The following is a 12985-nucleotide window of genomic DNA, read 5'->3' as shown; positions in this document are numbered from 1 at the left end:
TAAAGAAAAAAAAAATATAGACAGAGAGACACAAGAGAATGACCAAGTGACGTTATAAATAAGAGTTCTGACGTTATTAGTTTATTTGTAATAGTTTTATTATATATTTATGCCTTTACGGTGCTACTAATTCGTCTTGAGCTTTCTTTTTTTGTTTCAACGGTTGATTGACTTTGGCGGCTCAATTAATTATTTCCACATTCGCACTTAAGCAAAACTTGTTATATTTAATTTGCAACTTATCCTTAAAGCTGTCTTTAAAGGGAGTAATCCGTTCCACGTTTTCACATTTCGCTTATATACTCCTACATAAAATATTGTTTTTCATATTTCTCTTTGATATTTTAGTTATTTACGATTTAAATCAATACTAAATTGCACAAAGGCATTAACGAGTTCATTTGATTTCCTATGTGAAAGCTTTTTTTTTTCAACATCTCACTGTTATATATATGATGGCTAAAAATTAAAATCAATTGTTATTTAAGTTTTATGTTGTTAGGATAAGTTTTTAAAGAATAGTTTTTTGGATTCACCGAACGACTGAATTTAATCGTCGTATAGAAAAAATTGGAAAACCAAAACCCATTTCTATAGTTTATTCCGATCAACACCCTTCTGACTCATTTCTACCATCACCCATTTATTGTAAGTGATGTACATTTATAGAGGGAATGATACATATGGCAACAATTAAACAGGGATGCAAGAATAGTCATTAAACTCAATCATAAAACAAAAAAGATAAATCACTGACGGCTCATGCATGGGGACGACAACAGGTCAATAGCTACATTGTTTCTTGGAACGAATCCACACTACCATTTCATAATTAAAAAATTTTAAATAATACTAACTGATATCAAAAAGTTAGAAATGAGTACTGACATTTATACTATGTAAGAATAGCTAGGAATCTATTGTTAAATTTTATGTCTATGTAGAAAAACCACATGCTACGAAAAAAATATGTGTTGCTCAATAAATATAAATAAAATGAATAAAAACGTTTAAAATCTCTAGTTGATAAATTACTTATCTACATTAAAAACAAAATATTACAGGAAAAAATCACCGATATATACCATGATAGTAGAATGACAAAAATAAAATGGTGAGTTTCTTGTTTTAACTCATTTTCCAACAGACAAAAAAGTTTTATTGTCATTGTCTGAAATAATAAATATATATGATATATTGCTATCGCTATAATTTTGGTTTTAGAAAAAAAAATATGAACTGAATATTATTCTCTGAAAACTAACTTCTACAATCTGTCGAACGACAAAATTGTTCTCTTGATTCGAATTAAATTTGGCTCGATCATTTGTGATTTTTTGACCTTCTTCCATTGAATTACCTTATTTTTTGTTTATACTCACTTGATTTCAAATGTAGTTTTTGTTTGTTTTGATTTGCTTTGTTTTGGCTTTGTTTCAGCTTGTTTTTTTTTTTTGTTTATACTCTTTGTTTACCAAATCAAGATTCCAAAAATACCTAAAATTGACTAAAGACTCCAATACTAAAATACTTAAAGACTAATGAAAACAACACACACACATCAATTAGAAAAACAAGGAAAGAAAAAGAACTTCCCGGGGTAATACAATGTAAGAAAATTAATGCAAAAAGCCAAATGGTTATTTTAGGTTGCCTAATCTTGGTAATATAAATGTTTTCCTATTTTTTGTTTTTTTTAAAAATAATTTTGTTACACTTATATTCTTGATTTTGTATAACTGTGTAAGACTTTTCTCTTTGAAATAACCATATTTATGTAATAGTCGGAAGTATCCAAAACAATAGAGTCTTTATAAACCTCTTTTTCTTTATATAATAGATAAAAATGACAGAACATTAAAGAATTTGGCCGAAGCTGAACACAAAAAAAAAAGAAAAGAAAAAAAGAAGAACGAATTTTGGCATAATTTAGTATGAAATTATGGACGTATCCCCCACTAGTTTCAACGTTTTCTTTTCGACATGACATATTTAATTGATGTATTTAAGAAAAAATCTTCAGTTTAGTCTTAGCTTTAGAATATTTATAACTAACTATGCGACTTTATAAAGCGTGGCTACATTCTCTTTGTAATAACTTGTTCATAAATGTTTTTCCGCATGATCATGATTATGGATGACTCGTACCTTGATATATATGAGTATGACTATAGAGTTTGAGTAATAATTTAGTTTAGTTTAGTTGCAATCATTCTTCTCCTTTTTTTTTTGGTTACTATGCAATATTATTTCGATAATTGTATGAAAATATAGCCGTATACATCGTTTTCTAGAGGCAAAATACTTTAATTTCCACATATATACGCTGCGACTTCCCAGCGGTCTGAATTATAACGTATGGACTATCATTAATATAAAAGAAAATAATTCAGTCAAATACTAAGTAAATATTTAACATGTCAACTATGGAATAAAAAAAACTAACCGATAGTGGTTGAAATTTCGTTATGGAATTGGAAAGTCATGAAACTGATTGTTATTTCAATCGTAGTTACCATTAATAGTAAACACTTTAAGTAATAAATGTACATGCTTTTTTACAAGTTTTTAAAATTAGTCGTACTTTAAATTCAAAATTCTTCGTTTATAAAATTTGTTTTTCTAATTAAATGGATCACGTGGTGCACGTTACAACTATCTGTCGTCCGAGGAGCATAAGAACGACACGTAGTCAGTGGTCAAGCAATCCTAAAGAGTTATTGGGTGTGCGATTTCATAATTCTTCTATCTCTGCTGCCGCCACAATCAAGACAATGCCATCTTTCTACTTTCTCTCAACCATAACAATTTATTCAGCTTTTTTTTGTTTTGTTATATAAAAGATATTTGATTTTAAGTAGCTCGATTCTATCATTACAGTTGAAAACTTGAAACTAATTAGTACTAAATTGGGGGACATATTTTGGATAAGTTTGGTGGAAATTGGTCAGCTCGTTGGACACATTAAGTAAGGAAAAAAGGGCTTCTTTGATTTTTGAGGTACTAACGAAAGCTCTCTCTCTCGTTTTCTTTATCTTTGTCACGAAAGGTCTTTTGGTTGCCTTTATTCATTCACAAAGGAACTTTCTTAGAAATAATTTAGGAATCATATCCCATGAGAGCCACATTTGTATAACTATCGCTTGAAATATTAATTGTGGAACAGACTGGTTGATAAACAAATTGTATAGAACTACAATTTGTTTGCACCAAAGAAAAAAAAGAACTACAATTTGTTTATCCATTATATTGTGGTAATGTGGAAAGTAAACATCATACACTGAACGAAAGAAAGAGATAAAGTTGGTTCGTAATGGTTTGTTATCTGCCATCAAATATAGTGGTCTACACCGCAGATGGATTTACCCGTCTTGACCATATTTACCATTCAGATCCTATGTGTAATCGTAATAAGTACATAAATAAATCATAATATGGATATATTAACTTGTTAATTCTGGTAATTAATTGATGTATTTTTTCTAAGAACTTTTTATTTTTTACATAAGAAAATAATTGTGAATCATACTTGAATTGAATCACCAATTCACTGTGTATATTTCTGTCTTAAGTAGATCGATAAGTTTATAATAATCTATGTAACCGCAGATAAGATCGATCGCACATATTAACTATGCGTCAAAATGAATAATATAGCATTTATTTATTTTTTTATTATAGCACTTATTTAGTTAGCTATATATAGTGGAACTCTTATCAACTTATAAGTACATATAGATTAGATGTCATTAAGGTGTCACTTGTGTATATATATAATAAAAATGACTCAACTATACTGTCTATACATACTAATAATAATGCTTAAAGAAAAATTAAGATAGTGCATACTGCATATGTAATTATTCTCCCATTAATACATTATTTGCTATTAATAATAAGACTAGATGTAGACGGGAGTAGGAATTTGTCAAACTACTACCTTTTTAGCTTAAGAAAAAATATTAGAAGAATTGAAACACTTACTGGAGTATTTAGCATCATCCAATCCAAGAACTCCCAAATTTCTAACTTGTGGAAAAAGTAGTTCCACCGCATAAAATTAGCCTCTTATAGTCTTACATTTGTATAAATGTACGAACACTTTCAAAGACAAACAAAGAGATTAAGGAATAATGTTTTGGCAGATCATGCACAGTTGATGGATTGGTTGTATTGGAACAGACCATCCCAAGCTAGAAATGTCAAAATAATTTTTACAAATTCAAATGCTGTCAACTCAAGTGATTTTACAAATTCTAATTTATTTTTTAATCATACTTGTTAAACTCTGAATCCATATCCGATTCTATATTCAGGAATGATGATTTACACCTTGTAAATTTATTTTTTTGGGCACAAATGAGTTGGAAATCTTAAGAATATACATATAAAGTAAAACAATATTCATCACATAAAAAACATGTATAGAATAGATTAATCATTCTGAAAAAAAGTTTCTTCTTTGCAGAATCAAAACCCAAGTTGGCAGGCAGGTTTGTGTCCAACTTTGAATTTGAATTAATGAGAAAATAGTTTCTTGGCTTTTTCAAAAGCCAAGCACTGAGATCTTTATTTCGCTATTTTCTTAGTTTGTTGTAGTTACATTTTATAATGAATAATAATTATATATATAAAAAGACAATTTTGTCAAATTAAAGATTAAGGTGGCAGTATCTAATTAGATGTGATATATTCCATAGTCTCCATCTGCACCCACTATATTACCACCCATTTACATTTTATATGCTAAAATAATTTTCCACACACAGAAGAAAAATATTCCCAAATATACAAACTTACGCGTATGTGTATATATGTATATGCATTACATATGTGTATCTCTGTCACTCTGTGTTGTCCCTCACAATGTATCTTGATATCTTCTAATGCGCGTGGACCTTTGCGATACTTCCAAATTCCAAAGGAGAAAACACTGTTACATTTTTAATACGTGTGTTATGTGTAAGATACTATAAGTCTATAGCACATATTGCATGTTGGAATTATCTGAGAGTTATATTCGTTTGCCTCAATGAAGTCTTATTGTTGACAAAAGAAAACAAAAGAGAATGAAGTCCCACTGAAATAATATTAATGAATATTCTAATTTTGTAGGCTGTACCAAATTCTTCTAACTCCTAATAGTTATTCTAGTTTAGCACATATATACTTTCGAGATCTCATAATACTTAGGTTAAAAAAGATACATAGATACTACTATAGAGGTGTTCATTAGTTTTACGTAAAAATATATAAAAACAAAGAAGAGATGACCGCGGCTCGTAAGAGCTTGCTTGGTTGCAAAATAAGTTGTTGGGAACACTTTTGGATTTTGTATACAAGAGGAGCTGATCATATGAGTAGAAGTCAGTGAATTCCTCAACTTATATGGAGTCCAAATGATCATATGAGATAGAGAAGGTAGTGAGATAAAGTAAGGACTGTCCAAACCAATCAGTCTAGATGACGTTCCATTGCATTTGCACCATATGGAGGATACAGTAACTGAGATAGAAACTGTCTGACTCGCGATCGATATCCGATAAAGTCTGATGAGGAAGTCACATGGAGAGACCAAGAGTTCTCTTACTATAATGAGAAAATATTTTCAAACCATGAGACTTTGTACAAATGCTTTTGTAATAATTACTACGATTTAGCCTATATTAAGATATACTAGGGAGAAAGGAATTTGTACAAAGTGTAAACACAACATATGTTTATCAAACTCCCGACAGAAAATTCTGATTTAGAAATAAATATAAAATGGCATTATAGTTATTGGCAATTTTTCGCACGCATGTGGGGTATATTTCTTTATTTTCTCTAACAAAAGGTTTGGATTTAGTTTAAATACTGTTTTCAGAATCGAAAAGCAAAACAGATAATTAGCTATCTCTCTAATGCCTGATAGATACGGGCGAATACTTTAGAGACTCTCTTTTTGATACATTCCATATTTGACCGCTTGATCGAAAACTTTAATATTATTTTATCATATATTATTTATCTTTTTATTATATATTATCGCATTTATTATCTAATTAAATATTTTTGTATTTTAGAAGTTTTATATTCTTTTTTTTCACAAAAAGTGTTTATTAACATGATATATACATATTAAGAAAACTATCTAAATTTTTATTTTTTCTTTTATAAATACACTACTTTTTTTTTCTAATTAACAATGATGTATGGGCTGACAGTACATGTTATGTTTTGTTTATCTCAGTTGTTGAACGAGTGATCGTACTAGATTGGGAATAATAAATAGAAATGGGCGAAACAAAGGACTTGTATTAAGACAGTCGAAAATCGGCAAGTTTACAATATTAGTTAATAGAGCTGGTCAGCTAATTACAATATTGAACTCTTGCTAAAGACAACTGAATTTAGAACTAGAATCTACTCAATAGCTTAGACTCCCGTTGTCAGAATGCCGTCTTTCTTTGGCCAGAGAACCTTTATTTATAGCTGATGAGACGTTTCATCCTTATATTTTGGGGTCAATGTGGTACCGCCTTGGAAAGCAGATGGCGGTCGTCTCTGTTCGAGCTGTCGCTTAGTGGGCTGGATGTCGAGTCGGGCCCTTCTAGAAGCTTGTTCAGCCCAGATTCGCCTATCCGCTAGTCAACGATTCTTCTAGCTTTATTGATCGATCCGGAGATGGGCCAGGTGGATGGCCTGTTAAGGCTGGATGAAACCCATATCCAACATCAATTATTATAAATTCTAATATTGTTGTAAATCCTAAGAACCTGATGTTATATAAACCCTTGTATCAATTATTCAAAGAGATAACACAATAATAAAAACTTTTTCCTAAACTTTTCTCTAGTTTTTACAAAGTTAAAAAAAAAAAAATTTAATTTTTAAAAATAAATTAAAAACATAAAATGACACTATTTTTATAAAAAGAAAAATGTGTTAAAATATCATTTTTTAGAAGAGAGAGAGTAGTATTTTGTGTATGGTTTGGTACGTATTGTGTGTCTCGACAAACGAAGAGAAATGATGATCCAGAATCAGTCCAAAATGTCTGCAGATTTCTTATAAATTTTATAAAGAGCCCCGAAACTAAACTCCAAAAGAAAATTTCCATCCGAGTAGACTTTAAAAAAAAGAAAAACTAATCAAATAATTAATAAGCATTGAAAATAATAGAAAAGAAACGACGATGAAGTTATCTTAGGATTTAGGTTTTGGAAAAACATAATTACAGAATAATCAGATAATTATGTTAGTTTTTTCAAAACATTAGTAAAATGACACGCTTTTGTTTTTGAACTTAATAAAAACTGTATATGCCACATCAATAGCCATATAATTTTCACTGTATAAATTGTATACTCAGAATACAACACAACTTTTCACCATTCGGTTTATATATATATATATATATATATACACTTTATATATGATCGTACATGCATGTTGTATATTATCACAATGAATTGCACGTAAATCTAACTGAGATGTACTCAAGTCTAGTAAAATTGAAATGAAAAAAAATATCTTATACAATCAATCAATCAGACAATTTGTAAATTTTACATAACGATATAATTGATTGATTAAAAAGAAAACGATAATGATTTAAATGCGTTGGTCAAAGATTGTCTTTCGCCCATGCACATTTATATATTTGCCACGATAAGTAACAACAGCGTGTTTGAGGGATATGGCTTCGGTACGTTCAAACTGGTCATTATTATCTTTGATCGCCCAATAAATGCTGCAAGAGAGTGAATGAGAAAGCTCATCATAATGAAATTTAATTATTAATCAGATTTGTTTTAACATATATTACGTACTGGGTCAAAGGTTCGTTCTCTTAAGAATTGATTATATGATTTATACGTGTTTCCCTTTTAAAAAGGCAAAAACCTGGAGTGTGCCATGTATGCATCAAGCGGAGGACTATATTGACTACCATTTAATAAACATTCTAATGGACTTAGACCCGATGTTACTTCTTTATGTCTTAATTTACCAAATTATAGTTGATGATGTAGCCTCAGTTTCGACATGCAGTATACTCAATATTTGACTCATTCACTAGAATTTCAAAAGATCAATGTCCATACTATATCAAGGTTACTAAGCGTATATAATATGAGGATATTTAGTTGTCATTCTTAAATCTCATATGGCAATTTTCTTTTCATTTTATCATTCAGTGCAAGTATCCGATGGAATCATATTTTCAAAATGTGAAAAATTTGAAAAACACACATACTGTTCAATATATAGCAGATTTGGTTTTGGTTGCTTAGGAAATTATAGAGAATCAAATTTTCAAGAGAAGATTAAAGTTTTGCTGAGAAACCTATGTGAAGAAGTTGAAGAAATGATTCCATCCATGTTCAATAACAGATAAATTTTTAAAGCAAACCAATTTAATGTCTAAACTTCAGTCTCTTAATTAATACATACTATCACCATATACTAAAATATGAAATTATAAAAATGTTCAACAATTACATGTAAAAAAGAAATTTTAACATTTTTTTATACAATTGTTGAACATTTTTATACAATTGTATTAAATATGAAATCATACAAATTTTATATGTTTATATTCATATAATTCCACACAAAAAACGACATGTCATTATAGAGAAATGCTAATTGAAAACTTGGATGTTTATTCAAAGATATTTTAGTATGTTACACACACCACATAAAATTTATACTATTACAAAACTCTATGTAAAAATTGATTTAACTCAATTCCAAAATCTGCAAAACATATCTTAACATTAATTTTCAAGATACTATAAGCACTAAATNAAAAAAAAAAAAAAAAAAAAAAAGACGTTGTGTTTGAATTCTAAAGTCATCTTGTTAGCATCGATTCAGTGAATTTGTGTATTCTTGCTGAGTTAGTTAGTTGCTCCTTGTGGTTCGGCCCTAAATACTAGAATAGAATTGATGGGATCATTAGTGCATTAGAACTTTAATTGGTAAAATCATAAGATCAATGTTCATAGACTTGAGTTCAAGAACCGTGACTTCTAAGCCTACAACAAATTGAGAAGATGCAAAAATATCGCCTACATATACTCCTTAGTGAGATATAAAAGAAGAGGGTGAAGATGGATGAAAAAATATTGAAAGGTGATGAAAATGGAGTTATAATAAAAACTCCATAACCTCTCAAGAAGACCTTGGACTGACCCCGTCCTTTGGACTGATTTTCCTCTAACCTAGTTTCAGGTTGTGCTATCTTGATTTCTATTTCTGTTTTCAACGTTGACAGCAAATCTCGTCGAAGATTCTCCTGTATTTATACTTAGAACTTTCTCACCAAAAATTTGATTCTGAACATCAAAAACTTTAAGTTTCTGATTACTAATAAAAATTAGTTACTGCATCTTCATAGGTTCCCAACTAGTTGGCAGGGATGCCATCAATTTTGTAAAATACAGTTCGTTGATAATCGTGTTGAATTTTTTACTGCCCACAGCAACCATCAACAAAAAGAGTCTATCATTTTTTCCTTTTACATAACTTATATATAAGTTTTTTTTTTTGAACAAACTTATATATAAGTATACTTATAAAGAGTTAGGGGGAATTTCAAAAATACTCATTTTCCAAAATCATTTTTCAAAAATGTTCTCTTTCTAAAACTTAGATTTATCAAAATATGTGTGCAAGGCTATAAAAATCTACGCCAAGTACGTTTATATGTGTATAAATTTTTTGTATATATATTATAAATAGCATATAAATATCTTTTAAAAAAAAATTAAAATATTTTAAAACCTTATAAATATTAGATCGGATCTCTAGATAATAGTTACTATCCAGAAGTACCTTCTAAACTTAATTAATTTCAGAATTAATATTTGTTTTATTTGAAAATAGATATATGAACAGCACATTTTTTAAAAGCGATACATCAAAAATGATTTTCTCAAATTTCTCTAAAGCATAATTCTTGGGTTCATCCCCGTAAGGGTGAACCTCTCTTATTCACCCCCCTTAATTTTAAGGAAACAAATTTTAATTAAGAAAATAAATTATGTAGATCAATCAATTAAAATTTTTAGTTCTAATATTATATTACAGTTTTTCATTATCACATTTAAACCTAACCATTTTTTATAAACCCAAACCGACATATAATTTTGTTTAATTGTAAAATCTAAACCCTAACTATTTTTTTATAAACCCAAACCGACATATAATTTTGTTTAATTGTAAAATCTAAACCCTAACTATTTTTTTATAAACCCAAACCGACATATAATTTTGTTTAATTGTAAAATCTAAACCCTGACCACTCTTTTGTAAACCCAAACCGATATATAATTTTGTAGTCAGGATGTTTCTTACTACCCTTTTGGTTATCTTTAAATAAATTTTTAGCTAAATATGGTTGTAACTCTAATGTTTTCTACTCAGGATGTTTCTTACTACCTTTTTGGTTATCAAAACATTTGTGTAATGACTTTTCTGATTCGTTAATATAATTCATTTTTGTTGAAAAAAAAAAGAGGTTCACCCTTAGGGGTGAACCCAATAATTGTCCAATTATAATTCTACCAAACTATACTATATTTGGTTTTGGTTTACATTAATGATTCTCTTAAACCAAATTAGATGTTTTGCATCATATTTAAAATTACCTCCCTCATCATTACCAAAAAAAAAAAATTACGTCCCTCATCTCTATTTCGTCTAATATAATAGGAGGTTTTTAATTTTAACATTGTGGACCTCGGGTATAAATAAATGTTCAACATTATGGGCTTTATGAAACTTACGTTACTGGATCAAGAACACTTATTTTGGGTATTTATCAAGTCAGAAAATATATTGTTGGGTATTTTTCTTTTTGTCAAACATATTGTTGGGTATTTTTAACACTTTAACAAAAAAAGAAGAAGATTCCCACCATTTTATTAACCGAACACATCTTCAACTTTTCTTGGTGAAGCCGTTTCGATCTCGATGATAGTCAACCAAACATATTTAACGTTGTTACCAAGTGTTTCAAAATCCGTTTAAGTGAAATAATCTTTTATAAAAGGGAGTCAAACCCTCAATTTTAACCAAAATCCCCAAATTCGAACTCAATCCTTAACTGATTATGGAATGTATATTATATGAGCAAACCTTTATATTCTACTATTTGATAAATTAACCGTTATCCGTAGTAAAGAAAACATGTTAATTATGAGAATTAACCGTTGTCCAGAATAACGAACATTTAGTAATGGTATCATAAAACTACTTTGTTATTTTCTTAAGTACCCTCTTAATTTATGTTGGGTCCGATTAGTAACGTACCCAAAGCTGTAAGCTGGAGCTGTAAGCTGTTACGGAATAGTGCAAAGTTGTAACAAAGAGCTGTATATGAAAATTGTACCAAAAAACTGAAAATAAAGTTTTTAATAAAGATTTTAGTAACGCTTTTGTGATTAGTAAAAAATCAAAGTTGTACAAATGCTACAGCTTTAATTGTGTTCACCAATCAAGGCAGTTACGTTGGAGGCTTGGAATGTAAGTGCTCTTCAATTTAAAAACAAAACATCTTGATGTTTTCATTCCAAAAAAAAAAAAAACATGTTGATCTTTATAAAAACGTAAACTAAGTTAGATTTTGTGTTTGTCCAACAAAAAAAAAAGAGTTAGATTTTGATTTCCGACGTGACTCATATCATATCCAAACATATTTCTAAATTTGTTTGACAAAATCGATTTGGCTATTAAAATTTAACAACAAAACATACGGCTCCATGCCTCGTACCAATTTTGACTCTTTTGTCGGTAGTCAACAACCTACAGATCCATAATTTTATAGCATATATTTATCATACCTAATTTCAAACTCGAAAATTTTATACAACAGTAACGATTATTTTAAATTTTAGACCCTACACAGAATGTATATTTCAAACTAGGAAAATGTAATTTACTACATCTATGTAGACGTGTTAAAATTTAGTGCCATAGGTAGTCACGCTCAAATCTCTGTGTTAGATTTGATTCTGTACAAGAGATTTTTAAGAAACGATTATAAAAACCCTCCAATATGGCCGTATCATCAACCAATTATATTCAAATCAATTAAATTATAATTAACGTATGCTCATAACTTATTTGATACTAATAAATAAATAAAATAAAATAACTAGTAGTAGTGTCCAAATATCTACCTGGAAAATATGAAGCAATCATGACAGAATATCTTGAAACTCACCACTCACATTTCGAAACCCAATGTCTTTTTTTTTTTGGCTCTGACAACAGTGGAATGCTGATGGACAACATGTTCTTTAAAACTATATACAGTTGATATATTTCTATCAAATATGTCGAACCCTAAATCATACTATAGCAAGAGTGGATATGTCACACACTTTTTACAGTGATGATGTGTTAAACAGTTTTTAATCCAGTCATGGTGATCCTTCTACTCAGAAAAGTATTATCATATCATCATAACCAAATAAACGGATAATGAAAATAGAGATCTATTACAGTGTAACAAATAATTATCCAACCCATCCAACATTAAATTACAAATTAAAACACAAAAGAAGAGAATTCTAAGGTCTTTTGTCTCAACCAAGAAAATTGGGAAACGAAAAAAAGATGGAAACCCTAGAAATTATAAGAAAAACCAAACATCCCCCATATTAGTGAAAGTGGTACACAAACAAGTGATGACATAAACTTTAATATAGAGTAATATTATTTATTTATTTAGTAATGATCTTTCTAGACCAAAGGAGCGTTGAGTAAACCATTATTATTCCAAGATGAAGCCAACCCATTCCAGCTTTCCCTTCCGGGATCAATCTCCGGTACAACTCCGGCAGAGTCACCGGTCATCTGCCATGGAAATCCCAATAAGACCTTGCTAGGACTCTCTGAGATATTGTTGTTATTTCCCACGTTCTCTTGCTTTCTCTCGTTTCCTTCCAAAGAAATCCCCAATGTAGAAGCCATCTTGATATCACTTTGATGA

At 29.4% G+C, this 12985-nt stretch overlaps 1 protein-coding gene across 2 annotated transcripts in view; it reads right to left on the bottom strand.

The window, feature by feature from the left end:
* The window catches only part of LOC104750046 (dof zinc finger protein DOF2.1-like), a 2805-nt gene continuing 2284 nt past the window's right edge, over positions 12465-12985 (bottom strand). Inside the window, exon 3 of one of the 2 annotated variants that reach the window (XM_010471770.2) lies at positions 12465-12946. In XM_010471770.2, coding sequence (XP_010470072.1) covers positions 12736-12946 — 211 coding nt within the window. In that variant the 3' untranslated portion in view covers positions 12465-12735. Of the gene's footprint in view, positions 12967-12985 lie in introns of both variants that reach the window. The other variant, XM_010471771.2, reaches the window with a different exon arrangement.

Source organism: Camelina sativa, chromosome 16 (assembly GCF_000633955.1).
Source record: "Camelina sativa cultivar DH55 chromosome 16, Cs, whole genome shotgun sequence".
Lineage (NCBI taxonomy): Eukaryota > Viridiplantae > Streptophyta > Magnoliopsida > Brassicales > Brassicaceae > Camelina > Camelina sativa.
This window is presented reverse-complemented; position numbering and strand designations above follow the sequence as displayed.